Source organism: Jaminaea rosea, assembly GCF_003144245.1.
Source record: "Jaminaea rosea strain MCA 5214 unplaced genomic scaffold BDZ90scaffold_15, whole genome shotgun sequence".
Classification (NCBI taxonomy): domain Eukaryota; kingdom Fungi; phylum Basidiomycota; class Exobasidiomycetes; order Microstromatales; genus Jaminaea; species Jaminaea rosea.
The window spans coordinates 385,769-403,049 of record NW_020289989.1 but is presented as its reverse complement, the minus strand read 5'-3'; the positions used below and the strand labels follow the sequence as shown (position 1 = coordinate 403,049).

The 17,281-nt window shown below is 62.3% G+C and overlaps 6 protein-coding genes across 6 annotated transcripts; 4 read left to right on the top strand and 2 right to left on the bottom strand.

The window, feature by feature from the left end:
- Nucleotides 1-109: 109 nt before the first annotated feature.
- BDZ90DRAFT_281627 (hypothetical protein) lies at nucleotides 110-749 on the top strand (the record flags this gene model as incomplete). Its single annotated transcript, XM_025509386.1, has 2 exons — nucleotides 110-394; nucleotides 490-749. 2 exons carry the CDS (start codon nucleotides 110-112, stop codon nucleotides 718-720), a joined length of 516 nt encoding a protein of 171 aa, XP_025360035.1. The 3' UTR covers nucleotides 721-749.
- Nucleotides 750-1,247: 498 nt separating this feature from the next.
- Nucleotides 1,248-3,818, bottom strand: BDZ90DRAFT_255682 (putative DAK2-dihydroxyacetone kinase; the record flags this gene model as incomplete). Its single annotated transcript, XM_025507858.1, has 6 exons — nucleotides 3,147-3,818; nucleotides 3,016-3,081; nucleotides 2,619-2,944; nucleotides 2,484-2,553; nucleotides 1,819-2,412; nucleotides 1,248-1,749 (listed from the first exon to the last, which is right to left on the bottom strand). The coding sequence occupies exons 1-6, from the start codon at nucleotides 3,437-3,439 to the stop codon at nucleotides 1,248-1,250; spliced, it is 1,851 nt and encodes a 616-aa protein (XP_025360034.1). The 5' UTR covers nucleotides 3,440-3,818.
- A 206-nt stretch (nucleotides 3,819-4,024) lies between these two features.
- On the top strand, nucleotides 4,025-6,667 carry BDZ90DRAFT_234243 (P-loop containing nucleoside triphosphate hydrolase protein). Its single transcript, XM_025506938.1, has 2 exons — nucleotides 4,025-4,343; nucleotides 4,416-6,667. The coding sequence occupies exons 1-2, from the start codon at nucleotides 4,072-4,074 to the stop codon at nucleotides 6,526-6,528; spliced, it is 2,385 nt and encodes a 794-aa protein (XP_025360033.1). The 5' UTR covers nucleotides 4,025-4,071; the 3' UTR covers nucleotides 6,529-6,667.
- Nucleotides 6,668-6,770: 103 nt separating this feature from the next.
- On the top strand, nucleotides 6,771-8,725 carry BDZ90DRAFT_234242 (putative AAD14-putative aryl-alcohol reductase). Its single transcript, XM_025506937.1, has 6 exons — nucleotides 6,771-7,146; nucleotides 7,252-7,370; nucleotides 7,447-7,737; nucleotides 7,810-8,075; nucleotides 8,141-8,180; nucleotides 8,258-8,725. Exons 1-6 carry the CDS (start codon nucleotides 6,921-6,923, stop codon nucleotides 8,477-8,479), a joined length of 1,164 nt encoding a protein of 387 aa, XP_025360032.1. The 5' UTR covers nucleotides 6,771-6,920; the 3' UTR covers nucleotides 8,480-8,725.
- A 189-nt stretch (nucleotides 8,726-8,914) lies between these two features.
- On the bottom strand, nucleotides 8,915-12,346 carry BDZ90DRAFT_281623 (hypothetical protein). Its single transcript, XM_025509385.1, has 2 exons — nucleotides 11,878-12,346; nucleotides 8,915-11,800 (listed from the first exon to the last, which is right to left on the bottom strand). The coding sequence occupies exons 1-2, from the start codon at nucleotides 12,244-12,246 to the stop codon at nucleotides 9,041-9,043; spliced, it is 3,129 nt and encodes a 1,042-aa protein (XP_025360031.1). The 5' UTR covers nucleotides 12,247-12,346; the 3' UTR covers nucleotides 8,915-9,040.
- A 175-nt stretch (nucleotides 12,347-12,521) lies between these two features.
- On the top strand, nucleotides 12,522-16,876 carry BDZ90DRAFT_234240 (hypothetical protein). Its single transcript, XM_025506936.1, has 2 exons — nucleotides 12,522-12,998; nucleotides 13,072-16,876. The coding sequence occupies exons 1-2, from the start codon at nucleotides 12,632-12,634 to the stop codon at nucleotides 16,722-16,724; spliced, it is 4,020 nt and encodes a 1,339-aa protein (XP_025360030.1). The 5' UTR covers nucleotides 12,522-12,631; the 3' UTR covers nucleotides 16,725-16,876.
- The last annotated feature ends 405 nt before the right edge of the window (nucleotides 16,877-17,281 follow it).

Sequence of the window (17,281 nt, the reverse complement as noted above, 5' to 3'; positions counted from 1 at the left end):
TTGGGGACGCCGACACTGGGGGCTGCTCTCGCTCGCGATCGTATATACGCCCCTCCTTTTTCCCTCCCTCTTCCCTGACCCTCTCCACACCACACGACACAATCACACGATGCGCTTCCTCTGCCTCAGCCAGGCTGCCCTTTTGATCAGCCTCACTCTCATCGCGGGCCTTATGCCCACCACCCACGCAAGCACCAATACCGCTCGCCACGCCACCCGCTATGGAGTCGTTGCTGCTCGTGATCAGGTCGCTGCTACTGGGTTGGAGCAGGGCGTCAAGATCGCCCGTGACGATGGGCAACTCCAGTCCGGCTCCGTCCTGCAGAAGGTGCTCAGGAAGAAGGCCGATGCTGCCTTTCCCCGTTCCGAGCCTGGCCAGAAGGAGCGCGATGAGGTGAGTGAGCACCGCGGTGCAATGCCTGATACAGAATATCGCTTTGCCTTGCTACGATGCTAAGGATACGAAGGCTTCCGCATCGTCTCGTACAGCTCAACGTCCGCCACGACACCTCGCCTCAAGAGGTTCAAGGCAGCCCGACCCCCCTCGCGCGCGATCTCGCTACCACCCCTGCCACTCGCTCCCCTGGCCCCAACACCTTCTACGGAATACACGGCCTTGCTTATCTTCAAGTTCGGTCAGGTATCTGTGACTGCTGTAGCTATAATTCCCAATCGACTTGCTGCGGGGACGCTCCAGGATGCTCGTGCGGTGGCTGCTAAGGGTAGGAGGGCGACGTACTGTAGGACGCGTCGCCGGCCGGTCTAGCGAGCGCGAGGAGAGATACACGAGGGTGGAGAAGAGCGTTTTCCTGTTTGTTGTGTTGCGATGCGGCACCCATCGGTACACTGTGGTGCGAAGACCAAGATACGATTTTGCTCCTCTCTCTCCATGATTGAGCTGCGGTGAAGACGCGTGAGGGCCTTTCCGCCTGAGCACGGGAAGGCACATGGCGGGAGACGCTGCGCTATATGAAATGTGCGAGAGGCCCCACATTGATGGCGAGGATCACCTCGAATCCTTTTGGGCCAATGTTGAGGGATTGGCTACGAGCAGTCCAGCGTGACTTCAGTGGACGTCGCAAAGAGCCCACAACCGCTTCTCTAGCGCCTCTCTGCGCCTGCTCCTCGAGCCGAGTTCATTCGCGCGCACGGTTCACCGCACACGGTCCTGCGTCCAAGCTAGACTAGATTGTGATTCCTTCTCGCGAAGCAAAAGTAAAGGCATGTCCACCGCTACACGCGCGCGTTCATTTCCCTCCCAGCCCCTTGAGCAATCCCGCCACAACCTCAGCAATCCCCTCCGCTCCCGGGTCAGGCGTCTGCTTCATCTCCTCGTTACCCTCTCCCTGGTAAACACTACGGCCCAGCTTAGCGTCGAGCCTCTTGGTCTTCTCCATCCCCTCCTTAGCAGCCGCGACTGCCTTGGACAGATCCTGGCTCTTCTCAAGCTCAACAACGAAAGGTTCAAGCGCGTCAATGAGCGTACGCATGCCCGGTCGGGCGGGAGTGAAGGTGAAGAGGCTCTTGAGGGCTTGGGAAGAGGCGGAGCTCCACTCTTTGATGGTGGCCGGCTGACGAGGCATGGAGGTGAAGGCTTGCGCGAGGCCGGCGAGGAAGAGCTCGTAGATGGCGCCGGATGTACCGCCGTACACGTCCGAGGCGATGGTGCCGATGGACATGACCGTCGAGGCGGCTACCTTGAGGTCTACATTGCCGGAGTCGAGGCCTTGCTGGATGGCCTTGGCGAAGCTGTGCGCGGCGGGAAGGAGAGAGGTGTCAGCGAGGTGTTTGGGCGTGGGTTTCGCGGCGCACACTCACGTAGCGAGACCGGTACCGCAGTCTCCGTCGCCCACAATCGTGTCGTGTCGCGTGATCGAGGGCTCAGCATCGATCGCCGCCTGGCACATGGACCAGATGGCCTTCTTCGTCTGCTCTGGGTCTGCGTTCGAGGGCCCGTCTGCCTTCTCCTTGGCATCCGCCTCGAGCATGCTGACCGCGCCGCCCTTCTTCTGCACCTCGGCGAGACGCTGCTCAGCCTCCTTCTCCTCTGCCTCGCGGTCGCGCGGGTTCGAGGGCCAGCCGCGCGTAACGCCCGTCCAGGCGTAGGCGTCCGTAGGGTCGTCGAGCAAGTCGAGGAGATCGACGCCGCAGGCCTTGGTGACCTCGCGGTGCTTGACGAGCGTGATGCCGAAGCCGGGGGCGTTGAGGCTGGTCATGTAGGCGTTGCAGTAGACGCGGGCCGGGTGGAGGTCGTACGTCTTGCCGAGCTGGGCGATGGTTTCGTCCAAGGCGGCAAAGAGTTCGAGCTGCGAGATGCCGCCGAGGTTGTTGATGAAGAGGACGGGGGCGTCGCCGGCGGAGAAGGGGAGGTAGGCGCGGTCCTTGTCGTTTTGGTTGAGCATGTAGTCCAACCTAGCGGGCGGGCGGGCGGGCGAGCGAGGGGTTAGCAGACGGCTCGAAGCCTGGATGGTACGCGCACGTACATCTCGGCGATGAGCTTGTCAGGGGGAGGCGTCTTGTCCAGACGTTTGAATCCGGGCTCGTTGTGGATGCCTGCGTGCCGCGGCGTACACAAAGTCAGCTCGATCCTACCCGCCCTCTAGGCAGCCCCCACGCACCCATGCCAATCTCGCACGCCTCTTGCGGGAGTGCTCCCCACTCCTTGGGGTCCTTGCTGCGTCCGGGCACATGGCAGTGGTCGAGCGACGTGCCGATCGTAACCGAGTTATCGATGAGCGTGTCGCCCAACTTCTTGATCTCCTTGACGCTCAAGCCACGCTCAGCTGCTGCACCGAGGACCTTGCATGAAAAGGGGTTCATGCCCAAGCCACGACGCCCGACGAGGCCGCCCTTGGCTCGTCCCACGGCAACGTCGTCTGCTACTGTCACGCATTCCACTCCGCCGGATGTCTTGTTGCCCGAGATTGCGAGTGCGGAGCGTGCTCTGCGGGTGGGGGAGTAGGAACGTGAGCGCGTGTGGGGGTGGGAGCATGGTGCGCGGCGTGCGCGACTCACTTCTCGGCGGCGAGACCAAAGTGCAGCTGGTCGCCCGTGTAGTTGTTGATGATGAAGATGACTCCTCTGTGGGCAAGAAAGTGGTCAGCAGCGAGCAAATCCATCTCTCCCTCCCTCATCGCGACACCCACTTGTCCGTGTTGGCCAAGTCGATTCCAGTGCAAATCTGCGCAGCACTCGGGCTGGCAAAGACGTCTCCACTGATAGCCGCAGCGAGCATACCCTTGCCGATCAATCCCGCCTGTCCAGGCTCGTGACCCGCTCCACCGCCAGCCATGATGGCCACTTTGCTGTTGGAGTGAGTCGAGTCGTAGATGACCTTGTGCGGCTTGTAGAGGCGCAGCGCCGGGTTGACGGCAATGGCTCCGCGAAGCGTCTTGTCTACTAGACCTTCCGGGTTGTCGAAGATGTGTTTGGTCGACATAATGGGCGTGCGTGTGTGAGATGGAGTGGTGTGTGTGTGTGCGTGGTGGTGGTAGGGAAGACAAGAAGGAGAGGTCGTCCATCTACTCTGTGCTCGCCTGTCTGTGCGCCCCGCAATCTCAAACGGCTGCTGGCGAATGGGCGAGACGACGCACGAGTGGAGGTCGCGCTGCGCCGCTGCGCCGCTGCGTCGCTGCGTCGCTGCGAGGCACACGGGCAGCAATCAGTCTTGGCCCGGAGCAAAGACGACGACACCGGCGTTCAAGGCGGCGAGAAGCCACGAGGTGACAGCGACGAGGAGAATCATCAGCGCCGTGCGTGTGGTGCGTGTTATGCGTGTCGTGTGTGCGCTGCCACCCCACCATCCTCCCACATCAGCACCATCCTCTCGACCAGCAACAAGGAGCCGCATGTGGGAGAGGAGGCTTTGCTGCCTTTTCTCTGCCGCGCTGTCGGGCAATTGACAAGCTCAACGTCGCCGCCGCCGCCGCCGTCGCCGCCGCCCCGCTCAAACCACGTGGCGTGCGCGACGCTGCAGCTAGTCCGACATACGTCGAGATTTGATTTTTGCTACTCCCGCCTGCCATCCCTTCGCTCCCCGCGCTCCCCGCAATTGCATCTAGTAGGCCCGCAATGGGACGTAAGAACAAGCTGCCACCCTCTCGTGGCGGCCAGCAGGCCAAGCGCAAGCAGGACACTGGCCCGCCCGTCTTCTTCAAGCACCGCAGAGAAGAGGAGCAGCGCAAGATGGCTGCAGACCTCAAGGGAAAGCAGCGAGAGAACGATGATGCCAAGACGTCGTCACTCCTTGACGAGACGGTGCGAGCGGCGGCCGGCTCCAACGATAGTCCCGTCGCATCGTCGTCTACGGGCGATGCTTGGTCGCAGTACGACCACCTCAACGGGTGCGTAGCTCGCCCGCTCACTAGCATATAAAGGCCTATCCATGCTGACACCTCACCCCGCACGCCACACAGCAACCACCCCGGCTCAACCGTCGACTCCTCCCTCCGAGCCTACGGACGCCACCTCCGCTCCCTCATCTCGCAGTCGGACGTCCTCATCCAATTACTCGACGCTCGCGACCCGCTCGGCTCACGCTCACCCTCCACGGAAGCCCTCATCGCTGCTCACCCGGGAAAGCGCCTCCTCTTTGTCCTCACCAAGATCGACCTCGTTCCCAAGCAAGCTCTCGAGGGCTGGCTGAAATATCTGCGCTCCCTCCACCCCACGCTCGCATTCAAGTCGAACCAGAACCTCGACGGCAAGGGCAGGGCGAGCCGCAAGTTGCACACGCAAACCAATGCCTCGAGCTCTTCTGCCGCCACGTCCTCGCTGGAGGGCAGTACGGCTGCTCACCTCCTACAGCTGCTGAAAAACTACGCTCGCTCCCAGCCAGTCGGCATGTCCCTCACAGTGGGCATCTTCGGGCCCCCCAATGTAGGCAAGTCCTCCCTTATCAACTCCCTCGTCCGCTCCCGCGCGTGTAGCGTTGCGCCGCGTCCCGGCGAGACAAAGGCGCTGCAGACCGTCCTACTTGACAGAAAGGTGCGACTCGTGGATAGCCCGGGTGTTGCCATGCCTGGTGCGGGGGAGGGAGCGACGCAGGATGTGCTGAGGGGGACGGTCAAGTTGGAATTGGTGGAGGACCCCATCACCCCCGTCGGGGAGATACTGCGACGGGCGGACCCGGTCAAGGTGACGAGGTTGTACAGATTGCCGGTCATTGAGATGGAGCAGGACGAGGAGCAGAGTGCGCAAGTGAATGCGGAGCCGCAACCCATGGTTCCCGATGCAGAAGCTGCTGCTCCGCTGAAACAAGCGCGCAAGGTCGATTTCCAAAGCCTACGCGACGGCAGCGATATGGAGGATGACGACGACGACGACCAAGACCGCGCATCAGACATGGAGGATGACCACCACTCTTTCGCTCCCAGCGAGTCGTCAGAAGTCCCCCTCGATGCCGCCCCTTCCTCCCACTCCACGCAAGGCGGCATCGGCTTCGACCCCTCGGATCCCCTCGACTTCCTACTCCGCCTCGCTCTCACTCGCGGCAAGATGCTGCGCGGCGGCAAGCCAGACGTGGAAGGTGCTGCACGCGGGGTGATTAATGATTGGAACACGGGGAGGATCAGATGGTTCGTCGCCCCTCCTGCCACAAAGCAGGACAAAGCGCGCGAGGCTCGCGAGGCGAGGATGGCGGGTGCGGGCGCGGGGGTGCAGGAACAGGACGACGAGATGAAGCCTGCCGCTGTGGTGCCGAGCGAAGGTCAGGTGGCTCCCGTAGAGGAAGAGGCAACGGTAGTCAATGGCTTCTCTGCGGCATTCGACCTGGAGGGCTTGTTCGCTCAGGCAGATGCGCAGATCTTCGGCAAGTCCACTCCCGCAACCACGACACCGGCCACTGCTCCGGCGAACAAGCAGGTGCTCCAAGCTGGTGACGTTAGCGCTAGCTCGTTGGGGAAGAGGGGAAGAGCAGGGGCGAATGAGGAAGAGGACCAAGATGCGAGTGAGGCGGAGAGTGAGGAAAGCGATTCGGATGATGAGGACCAGCCAAAGAGGATGAGCATGCACGCCGCCGATGAAAGTGCGGGCAAGGAGGACGACGAGGAGATGGCCCCGCGTCGTGCTGCGCCGCGTCATCAAAACGCCAATGCATCACACGACGAGCTCTCCACCTTCCTCTCCTCCAACTCGACCATCCCCGTGCCCCGCACGCAAGCTTCCACACAAACACAGCGCCCCTCCGGTGGGCACAAGCCGCTCAAACGCGGGCAGCGCAACAACAACAAGAAGGGGAATCGTCGCGGTGATTCTTCCGCAGGTGAGGAGCCCGCCTATCTCGCCCGTCTAGCGCACAAGGCTTCTCTGCCTGCGAATGTCAAGAAGGGAGTGGGCAAGCAGGCTGGGACGTATGGCGAGGAGGTAGGAGGAGGAGGAGGGGGCGGGAGCGGTGAGCTCGGGATCAGAGGGGGAAAGCGCGGTGATGAGAGGAGAAAGAAGCGGAAGATGGCGAGAAGAGAGGAGAGGGGGGATGGAGGGTTGAGTGGTGGGTTTGCGGGTGTGGCATTGCGGGAGGAGGACGAGTAGCGTGATGAAATGAAGCGATGTGCTCGTCACGTCGGTCAGCAGTGTTGTCGGGCCCTCTACTGGGGTAGCATTGAAGTCTTCAGGACCGTCTACACCTTTTAGCATCTTTTGATCGCCGTCCCTTGATGCGTCTCAGAGCAGTCGTAGGACCCAGTTCTTCGCACCACGTGGTTATGCAGCGCTCATGTATCGAATGCCGCCTGCCGCCTCACCGCCTCGCGCCGCTCTCTCCGCACTGACACCTCCACCCGCGCCGTCCTCGCCGACCTCGCAGTCGAGCGTCACGAGGTCGCCGTGACAGCTCGGGCGGTCATTCAGTCGAGGTCGAGCGGTGAGCGTCGGGGCTCTGCCATTCACTCACACCATCCTTCCTGCCCCACCCCGCCCACACAATGTCCGCCAACTTCCCCATCCTGTCCGAGCCCAAAACATCGCTGGGCCATCATCGCCTCCTGTCGTCACGCAGCTCAGTCCGCGTCTCACCGCTATGCCTCGGGGCCATGCAGTTAGGCACGGCGTGGAACGAGACGCTCAATTCGGGCTTGGACGAAAAGGAGTCGCACGACTTCCTCGACGCTTGGTGGGACAAGGGCGGTAATTTCATCGATACAGCGAATGGTGAGTGGGGGTGCGAATTGGCAGGGCAGGCGTGGCGTGGTGTGCCTGATGACACCTCGTGCGCTGAGCGAGCTGAAAATCGTGTCCTCCCGCACACCCGCGCAGCTTACACTCGTGGCGAGTCGGAACGCATCCTTGGCAGTTGGATGACCTCGCGCAAGAATCGGGAGGAGATCGTTCTCGCTACCAAGTTCACGGCACGATGGCGAGACCAGCGTGACGGGGTGCGTAGCCGTGTTCGCGCACCCTGCCATTCACTCTACATTCTCAGCGCTGATCTCGCCCCGCCCTCGCTCGCAGGCCCGCATCATGTCCAACTTCACGGGCAATTCGACTAAATCGCTCCGCCATTCGCTAGACGCTTCGCTGCGTAACCTTCAGACAAACTACGTCGATGTGCTCTACGTCCACTTGTGGGACTGGTCGACGAGCATCCCAGAGCTCATGCAGGCCCTCCATCGCGAGGTCACGGCAAGGAGGGTCGACTACCTAGGCGTGTCCGACACACCTGCGTGGGTGGTAGCCGCAGCCAATGAGTATGCAAACGCCAATGCCCTCACGCCATTTGTGGTGTACCAGGGCAAGTGGAATGTGCGTGCAGCGAGCGTATGATCGAGCAAGGACAACAGCCGGCTGAACCGTTTGCTCCTCTTGTGCACGCAGGCGCTGGACCGCGACCTCGAGCGTGATATCCTCCCCATGTGCCGCCACTACGGAATGGCCATCGCACCCTGGGCTGCCCTCGGTCAAGGACGCTTCCGCACGCCCGAGCAGCTTGCTCAGAGAGAAAAGGAGTTTGGCAAGCCTGTCCGCGGAGGAGGGCAGAGTGACGAAGAGGCTCGTATTGCGCGCACACTGGATGAGGTGGCCAAGGAGGTCGGGCAAGGAGCGACCATTACGCAGATTGCGCTGGCGTATTGCTTTGCAAAGTGAGTGTGTGTGCGTGCGTCACGCGAGACGAGGATGGTATGCTGATCCCTGCTCGCCCGCCTAGATCGCCGTACGTCTTCCCCATCGTAGGCGGTACCAAGCTTGTGAGTCTCGTCCGACCTCTCCCCCACTTTGACCCCGATCGCATCTGACTCGTCTCCCCTCCTCCCCGCGCGCGCAGTCCTACATCGACGACAACATCCGCGCCATCGACCTGCGTCTCACTCCCGACCAACTCGCCAAGATTGAGGCGGCAGCCCCGCTCAACAAGGGTTTCCCTTACTCAATGACCGGCGATGATAATCCCGCCACTGGCGCCAAATCGGGAGCATTTTCGCAGATGGGCGGGCCAGTGGACTTTGTGAAGGGTCCGACGAGTATGCACTTGGAGGCGAAAAAGTGAGAGGGCACGGCGGCAAGCATGTTTCCAGGTCAGAGAGGGGAGAATCGTGCACAGAAGCGCATTGTGGACGCAATGGCATCACTCGTGTCCCAATATCTCTGGCATGTATTCCTTTGATACCAGGACGGGAAGACGTGAGATCGCGGCCATGCCTGATCAGGAGGGGCGAGACCACGAAGGTCACGCAGCTACGGTAGGCGAGACGACGTGCTCATCTTAGATTAAGAGCTGGGGCCGGCACGAGCAGGGCGTGAATGCTCGATCAGCTATCAGACCGCCTTGTTAACAGCGGCCTGAACCAATCGTGATCCACGCGTCACGCCCTCTGCCGCAGCTGCTGCACCGCTCGCTCAGCTCACGCCTCTGCAGCTTTTTCAGACCAGGATGCGAATTCGGCCCACCGACCAACATGCCAGACGACACACCGGTTAACTCCATCGAGTCGCGGGTCACAAATTGGTAAATAGATGAACTCATAGCTAGCGGCGAAGAGACAGTGCCGCCCCCCTTTCTCTCACCGCCGCCGCCACCGCGTCAGCCGCCCTCGCTGCGCTCCCACGCCTACTCTCCCTCCTCAAGCAACCCATCCCTCGCCCTCCCCGCCCTCCACATAGCCTTCCTAATCGCCTCCCTCTGTCGCGCCTTGACCGCGCTCACCATCCCGCTATCAAGCTCCTCGTCCTCCAACAAAAGCCTACAAAGCCCCGTCGACGCCCAACCCCAACTGCGCGCCCGGTCGAAGAAGCGCACCAGGTGAACTCGTTGCCCAGTCGGAATGGTAGAGGGGGCAGGTCGAGCGGAAAGAACCGTCGGTGGGACGAGGGCGGATTTCTCTGAGAATACCTCGGCCGGGTAGAAGGGGTGGGACCCGTATTTGGCCCATACTAGCGTGCCGGCAGGGGAAATGACGGAAGGCTTGGGGATGGAGTTGAGGTCAGGAGTTGGGAGAGGGGAGCCAGCTGGTGCCGTGGAGGGGCCTGGGGCAGCTTGGTTGCTCGGACGACGGGTGCGTTGCGAGCGCGCTGAGGCCGGGGGAGCAAGTGGATCAAGCGTTGGCGCAGCAGGAGAAGCCTTGCCTGCTGCGGAGCGTCGCACCGCTCGTGGACGGGGAGTGGCTTCGCCAGCCTTGATATCTGTCGCTTTGCCGCCGCTCCGCCCTTCGTCCTCGCTGCTGCTCTTCCCCGCCGTGGTAGCGCGGCGCGTTCCCTTGGGCAGGATCCAGCCGTCCTCGAAACGCTTGAAAGAGTCGTGATCCGAGACGTCCGAGACGCGTAGGGCTGGGTTGGCGGGCGACGAAGGGGACGATGTGAGGGGAGAAGAGACTGCGCTCGCCGATGCGACTGCCGGTGAGACAGCTGCTGGTGCTGCCGCGGCGAGAGCCGATGCTCGCCCGCGACGCGGTGCTGCCGCTGCTGGTGCTGGACGTGGCGTCCGAGGGGGGGCGGGCGCCTCGATGCGACGACGCTTGGGTGCGGTGGCTCCTTCTTTGCCCTTGCGCTTCGGTGATGACGATGCGGCGGCCGCTGGTGGAGCCGCGGATGGGGCAGGTGAGGGATCGGCGGCCGGCGGAGGCGGCGGTGGCGGCGGCGGTGAAGGCGGACGGTAGAATTGTCTGAGCAGATCGTCGACGATGTTGAGCTTGGCAGGCTCCGCCTGCGTGTCTTCCTCGCCTGCCTCGCCCGCCTCGCCCGCCTTGCCCTCATCCCCACGCTCTCCGAACGCGTCGAGTAATCGCAGTGGCGGCTCCAACTCCAACTCCTCCAGCAGCTTCCCCACCTCCACCCCCCTCTCTCTCGCCTCCTCGCTATGCCACCTCCCCAACCCCTCCAGCGCCTCAAGCATAGGCTCCACCGCCTTCTTGATGCGCACCGCCGCGCGATGAAAGCTCGTCTCCGGCTTGTTGTACAGTATTGCATTGTTCGGCACCAGCATGACATCGCGCCTAAACTCTGCCACCCGCTGGTAGTAATGGTCGTCCACGCGAGCCGCAATAGTGGCCCACTCCATCGGCTCCTTGACCACATCGTAGTAGTCGGGCACCTCGCTGCGGGAGACGGGGCTCATGAAGAGGCCCGAGCGATCCAGGGCAGTGATCTTGGCTAGAGCGTCCTTGAGCGGTGCGTGAGCGGGGAACAGGGCGGCGTCCAGTGCACTTCTGATGATGTCGGCCTGCTTGAGCTTCTCACGCTCTCGCTTGCGTACCAGCTCGACCAGCATACGCTGTTTCTCCAAGTCGGCACGTACGGCCATGACGAAGCGCAGTTTCTTTGTTCGTTCGGCTTCGCTCAGCTCCTTAGGCGCAGACATCGCCGTCCAGGGCTCGAGGTGTAGGCGCTTGAGTAAAGGAGCCCCACGCCTTGCTTCGCGTTTCAGTGACCAGAACTTGGCGATCTGCACGATCAGGGGCTGCTTTCGGCGGAGGTGTACCTTGCTCATGTAGTCGAAGACGCGCGAGAGGATGTATGCGGGGACGAGGGGCGGGCCAGCGCGATAGGACTTCTTGTAGGCGCGCGCAGACTTGGTGGCCGTGTGAGCTGGAGGGTTGGCTACGACTGCAGAGATGGAGCCGTTGGCGCCGCGTCGAATGGTAATCTTACGAGAGGCCGGCTTGATCGTGGGGAGGACTGGCGTGCTAGCCCCAGTCCCTGCGCTGCCACTCGCAGCATCGTCGTCTTGCGGCGCGCTGGCGTTAGCCAGGCGACGGAGGTGCTTGGGCTGATGCTTGTGGCACATTGCCTTGAGCGTCTCGCCCTCGTCGTCATCGTCGCCATGGTGATGGTGCTCGTGACGCTGGCGAGGTGCATTGATGAGTAGCCCAGCCTTGCGCGCGCAAGTGACGTGGAAGGCAACGAAACACGACTTGCTGTCGCACTGTATGCATGCCCCGTGCCTATGCCGACAGAGGTAGCATTGTAATTTCCACCTCGCCTTGGGAATGCGCTCGACGCTGTCGATGGGCTCCATGTAGACTGGATTGCTCACGCCCGTCTCTGGGATCCACATTGCGCACAAGAGGTGAGCCCACTTGCCCTGCGTCGTCTGTTTGAATGCTCCTCCCTCGTTGGGGCACAGGACGCATGATACCGCTCGATCCGGCGATACGGTGCACTTGCGGCAGAGCCATTGGCCCTCTGGGATGTAGGGAATGCCGTAGCAATCTTGGTGGACTGCGAGATTGCAGCCGTCGCAAAAGACGATTGCATTTGAGTTCTCGCACTCTCCGTCGTCGCAAATAGCGCACTCGGTGTCCTCGCTCTGATTGACGACTTCGCCATCGGGTCCAATGGCAGCGGGCGTGGGCTTGGGCGGGACGCGTTTCATCTAGAAGCGGGGCCGCGAGTAGACGCAGGTCAGCTTCGTGTCCCCGCCAATGCTGCGCAGCGGGCACTCGCACTCACCAAATCAAACCACTCCTTTTCGAGTCTGTCGATGACAATCTCAAACGTCTCATACGACACGGCATCTGACCCTTCCTTCTTCCTCTCGGCGTTGAGGGCATCGATCCACTCCTTGTCCTGCTCGTCCATGTCATACTCGACTTGTCGCTTCAAGTCGGCCTCGATGGGCTCGACGAAGCGTATGTAGTGCTCTGGCTTGTCGAATGACTCGCCATCATTGAAGCCATATCCCACATTGATCGAGTCGCTCACTCCAGCAGGTAGGCTCAGCGTCTGGGCCTCTTGAGCTGGAATGCGACGAAACGAGACCTTTGGCAGCGATGATGCGAGGGGGAGATTGGAGCCAATCGGCTGCGGTGGTCCCGTCATGCTGGGCGACGACGGCGGCGAGGGCGAGGGCGAGGACGAGGAGGAGGATGATCCAGCATCGAGGTCGCGAGCGCAATTCGGTGGTAAGGATACGGAGACAAAGGCGCGGCGTTGCGTGCGTGCGTGCGTGCGTGCGGGCGTGCCTGGCGTCGCGTCCCCGTTCGTGCCACGCCGGTCTCAGTCCGCCCCCCCAGTCCGCCCTGACCAATTTGCCATTCCAACTCCGACCCGCGAAGAAGGGCCGCCGCCCAGTCGACGGCTCGTCTTGAGAGCAATACCAATCAAGTCCCTCGTCGAGGCTGTGTCGAGGCCAGAGGCAATCACTTGCCCACGACGCTCCCAGTACCTCCCTCGCTTTCTTTTCCTCCCCACCCCTCTCACCGCGATGTCGAGTCAACTCCTCGCGCTGCTCAATGGCTCGGGGATGTCAGCATCATCGTCCTCCCCGAGCGCCCCTGCCGATTCGTCCCCATCCGCTCCTGCTCCGCCTCCATCTCGTTCGCCCACGTCAGCTCGTAATGCTGCAAGTCTGCTACAAGGTCTGCTTGGTGGCACTGGTGCCGCTCCCGAGCTGATCAGCACGACCAGCACGACGAGCACCAACAGTCAGCCTCAAGCCAGTTCTCCAGCCCCGGCTCAGCCAGAGACGGCATCGGCCATGCTCCTTGGCCTCCTCTCGCCGCCAAAGACTCAGCCTGCCGGCCAGTCTGCCACCCAGCCAGCAGTCACGCCTAGCCCTCAGGGATCCATTCGTGAGTCATATCCAACCCGTCGCTGACTGTTGTCGTTCACGCCGCTCACTTGCAGCCGACTTTGCCCCTCCAGCGACCGCCTCGCCGCCGCCAGCTACTCCCTTCAACTTCCAGAGTCCATTCGAGAGTCTCGGCCTCAAGGCCTCCTCCCCACGTCAGCAACTCAGCGTCAAGAGTCCAGCAGCAATCCCTGCTCCTCAGCCTCAAGCAGGATCATTTGTTCAGAGCGACATCTCGACCAGCTTGGAGGCACCATCCACGTCTGCCGCTTTCTCTGCAGCCGCGACTGAGCCTGAGCAGAGAGTCACCCCAGCTCAGCCGTCGTATGACCTCAAGACGTCTGGCTCGTCCCCCGCGCGTGCGCCCGGGGCAGAGGCCAGACCTACCGCCCACCTCTCCCTCGCCGAGCTTCACGCTCGCGGCGCCTTCAACGACGCCTCCACATCCGGCTACTCTGCTCTCGATGCTACCTCTACTCGCATCGACCTCGCCGCCCTTCAGCCAGGTGGCGTCGCGTCTTTGCACCCTGCAAAGCTTGAGACGGTCGGCTACATGGGGAGCAAGCGTGCAAAGCCAGTCGAGCCCTTCATCAGTGGTCCTCTCGCAGTAGACGGCGCTACGACGGCTGCATTTCAGATTCCACGTGTGGCCAATCTCAGTGACGATACCGCCGTCTGGATCTCGTCCAAGGGTCGCATCCACCTCCTCAATAGCTCGACAACCGACCGCGTGACCCTCGAGGATCTCGACCAGGAAGCCGTTGGCGGCATCTGGATCACGCCCGACGAAGAGCTCAGCGAAGGAGACCAGCGCCAGTGGATTGTCGCAGGCTCGACAGCCAAGGGGCTCAGCTTCTGGACGATAGTCGAGGGCGATCAGTACGACACCACATTCCTCGGCACACTGCTCCTCGCGGGCGAGACTGTCGAGAACGGCGGCGTGCAGGACTTTAGCTGGATCACTTCGATGCGCACCAGCGAGCCACGTCTCCGTGCTGCCTGGCTCGTGGGCAGCTCCCAGTCTTCGGACAATGCTTCTGTCCTCTTGCGCGACTTTTCCAATCTCGTCAAACTCTTTGACCAGACGCAGAATCTCAAGCTCACTCACAAGCAGGCCCTGTCCAAGGGCGTCATCGAGATTGTTCCTTCCGACGACACACCCATCGCGGGCCAAGCCTTCTCACCCGACGCTTCCCTCTTCTTCACCCTCCGTGCCCACGCTCATTCGCGCTCCCTCTCCATCGTCTACGAGTCCGCCTCGACTGGCAAGACGCGTGCTGCGCTCGGAACGATCAGGCTGGACCCTCTTCCCACGTCATCGGCTCCGCCAGCCGTCAGCTTCTTTGCACTCATCAACGACCCCAACTACGACTTGGCCGCTACGACTTCCTCTAATTGCCCTCGCGCGGCCATCATCGGCCTAGCGCGCAACACCATTGTAGGGCTGGTGGACCTGGCAAAGGGCACTTGGCACCACGTCTGGCACTTTGAAGCCCCCTCGCCCCACTACAACTTCATCGAGTACCACCGCGACACGGCTACGCTGCTCATCGCCAACAGCTATCGCGGGTCGGTCTTTGCACACCGCTTCGCAGTCCTCGAGCTGCCTCACGCCAACATCAGCAGCGGCGGCGGTGGAGGAGCAAGCGCGCGCGGCAGGAGGGGTCCTCGTGAGCGCGAAGAATCTGGACTCACCGAGGCCAAAGTCTTCCGCAATCGTCTCGCCGTCGTCGGTCGACTGCCCTGGAGTGTCGAGCTCCCGGCTAAGTTGCGCGAGTTCCCCCTCACCGTGAGCCCCACGTCGATTAGCGTCGTAGGAGAGTCGTTGATCAGCTTTGTAGTCTTTGTTGCTCATTCGCTCGGCGTGATGAGCGTTTCGCTGCCACCGCTGGAGAAGGAGAGCGAGAAGGCGTTTGTCGAGAGGACGGAGCGAGAGGAGCGAGAGGAGCGGGAGGCGGCCGAGATTCGCGCGGAGACTCGCGACGACACGCTCGCAGAGACGCTGACTGTGGACAACACTACGGCTGACGTGACGGAGGTCGAGGACAACGTGGGTCAGGCTGCGGAGGACGGCGCTCGCACCAGCTTGCAGCCCGGCCAGCCCAGCGACAATGTGAACGGCGGCACATCTCACCATGCCTGGGGCCAGGCTGATGCTTCCACCACGGGCACACCCTCAGTCGACATGCCCGCACTCATCGCCTCTCTCGAATCCCGCCTCGACGCCAAGCTCACCACTCTCCTCACCAACGCTACCGAGCATTCTCGCCCCTCGTCGACCCCACTACTCAGCCCATCAGCCCTCTCCGCCATAGCAAGCGAAGTGGCTCACACGCTCTCTGGCCAACTCACCGATCTCGTTATTCCCGAAGTCCGCTCCTCACTGCGCTCCCTCGTCCAGCCCGAAGCCCTGCGCGAAGCCTTGCGCCAGGCAGCTGAACAAGAGATGGCCGGCAACGCAGAGGCCATCGAGCACATCACTCGCTCCACGATTGATAGGCTGGAGAGCTCGGTCAAGAAGAACAGCCTGCAGATCATCTCGCTCACACTCGCGCCGCGCTTTGATCAGTCAATGAGTCGTATGATCGACATAATGGAGAGCAAGTACACGGAAGGGCTCAAGAAGGCACACGAGGATGCTGCCGCCGCTGTCGAGCGAGACCGAGCTGCGAGTGCGGCTGCGGCTGCTGCGTCCGAGGCCAAGCTCGCGCAAATGCAGACCGCAATGGAGGACATGTCGGCGACGCTGGACAAGACGACGGCCCTCTTGACGGCCCTGGTAACGAAGCTCGAAGGGCTCGAAGTGCAGAATCGCAGCCTTCAGCAGACGGTCGCCGAGCTCACAAAGAAGAATCGCGCCGCCCCTCCTGCTCCCGCGCTCAGCCCGCCAACCAGTGCCGCTACTTGGGGAACGGCACTCGGCCCTGCTGGTAGCGCCGCTTCGTGGAGTCAGGTCACGACGCCCCTCTCCGCGCCGACCGCGGCCCCTATCCACTCCCCCCCATCCGCACCCCTCCGCACACCAACGGGGTATCGCGAGGCGCAGGGAGCAGCCACGCCAGGAGGACGATGGGTGCCGCTGGAGCCTTTCTCGCCAGGAGCCGCCACGGCTTCAGCAGCTCCTCCCGCCTCCGCGCCCGCGCCCGCGCCCACGAGCCCTCTCCGCTTCTTGCCTTCCACGCTCAGCGCGGCGCCCGCGCCACTCTCCTTCTCGTCCCTACCCGCCCAGCAGCCCCAGCCCAAAGCTCAAGCCTCGTCGCCGCCGCTCCCCAACGTAGAAGACGAGCTCCTCTCCACTCTCATGCCCCGCGAGGGGAGTGTCGACTTACTGCCCGTGCTAGCCCGCCTGCAAGACGCTTACGGGTCCGCAGCTACCGCGCTGGAGGAGGGTGCGACTCGTGACTCCCTGGCCATGGAAGCAAGGCTACGCGTCTCCCAAGCAGTACTCCTCGCCCTGCTCCACCGTCTCGGCGACCTCCTCGCAACCCCCGCGGGCGGCTCTCCCGCACAGGTCGAGCTACAGGCCCTCTGGGCAGAAGCAGCTGCTGCTCGCCTGGACCGCAACGATGCGACCATCGCGCAGGCCTTCAAGGCCGTAGTTGGGCAGGTGAGGCGCAACTTTGAGATGGGGTGGAACAGGCGTGGCGCCGTTGCTGGAACGGGTGGGATCAGCTGGTGGACGCAGGTGAGGTTTGAGGAGAGGCTGAGGCGCTTCTTGCTCGAGTAAGCCGCGTAGCCGTCATGTTTCACGCAGTCGAGCGTCTTTTTCCCATCCGCGCATCGTCACACCACCATCCGACCGCTCACTAGCATCTTGATTCATCATCACCATTGTCACTCGCGTCACTCGCGTCACTCAATCATCATACCTTTCCATCTCCTCGTCTCGACCTCATTCGCTCACAAGACGTTTGTGACAGGGATATCAGCCGAGGATTACCAAGCGCGTGACGATCGTGATTGCCAGTCTCATCTCGTTTCGATATCTGCCCTTTGCCCCTTTAATCGCCCTTTATTTCCATTAAGTTGCTATGGAACATAAAGGGAAAGGGTCTCGTCCATCTCTTCGTCCTTGCTGCCCTCGGCAGCAGGGACCTCTTGCTCCCCCTCCCCGTCTTTCCCCCCATGACCAGCCCCTCCTGAGGTCGAGGCAGCCCCCTCGGCCCCAGCTCCACCTCCCGCTCCCGCCGCCCCTGACGATGAGGCAGCCGATTGCTGTCCCTCAACTGTCTTTTTCTGCTTCCCCCTGCACCCCCGCCTCGTGCGCTTAGGCGCAGAGGCGCT

Excerpts from the sequence above, each read along its gene's own strand:
- BDZ90DRAFT_234243 (XM_025506938.1), top strand. The coding sequence starts at position 4,072 with ATGGGACGTAAGAACAAGCTGCCACCCTCTCGTGGCGGCCAGCAGGCC. Across the intron at positions 4,344-4,415 it reads CAGTACGACCACCTCAACGG|CAACCACCCCGGCTCAACCG; the intron begins GTGCGTAGCTCG and ends CACGCCACACAG.
- BDZ90DRAFT_234242 (XM_025506937.1), top strand. The coding sequence starts at position 6,921 with ATGTCCGCCAACTTCCCCATCCTGTCCGAGCCCAAAACATCGCTGGGC. Across the intron at positions 7,147-7,251 it reads TTTCATCGATACAGCGAATG|CTTACACTCGTGGCGAGTCG; the intron begins GTGAGTGGGGGT and ends ACACCCGCGCAG. Across the intron at positions 8,076-8,140 it reads CTGGCGTATTGCTTTGCAAA|ATCGCCGTACGTCTTCCCCA; the intron begins GTGAGTGTGTGT and ends TCGCCCGCCTAG.
- BDZ90DRAFT_281623 (XM_025509385.1), bottom strand. The coding sequence starts at position 12,246 with ATGACGGGACCACCGCAGCCGATTGGCTCCAATCTCCCCCTCGCATCA. Across the intron at positions 11,801-11,877 it reads AAAAGGAGTGGTTTGATTTG|ATGAAACGCGTCCCGCCCAA; the intron begins GTGAGTGCGAGT and ends CCCCGCTTCTAG.
- BDZ90DRAFT_234240 (XM_025506936.1), top strand. The coding sequence starts at position 12,632 with ATGTCGAGTCAACTCCTCGCGCTGCTCAATGGCTCGGGGATGTCAGCA. Across the intron at positions 12,999-13,071 it reads TAGCCCTCAGGGATCCATTC|CGACCGCCTCGCCGCCGCCA; the intron begins GTGAGTCATATC and ends TTGCCCCTCCAG.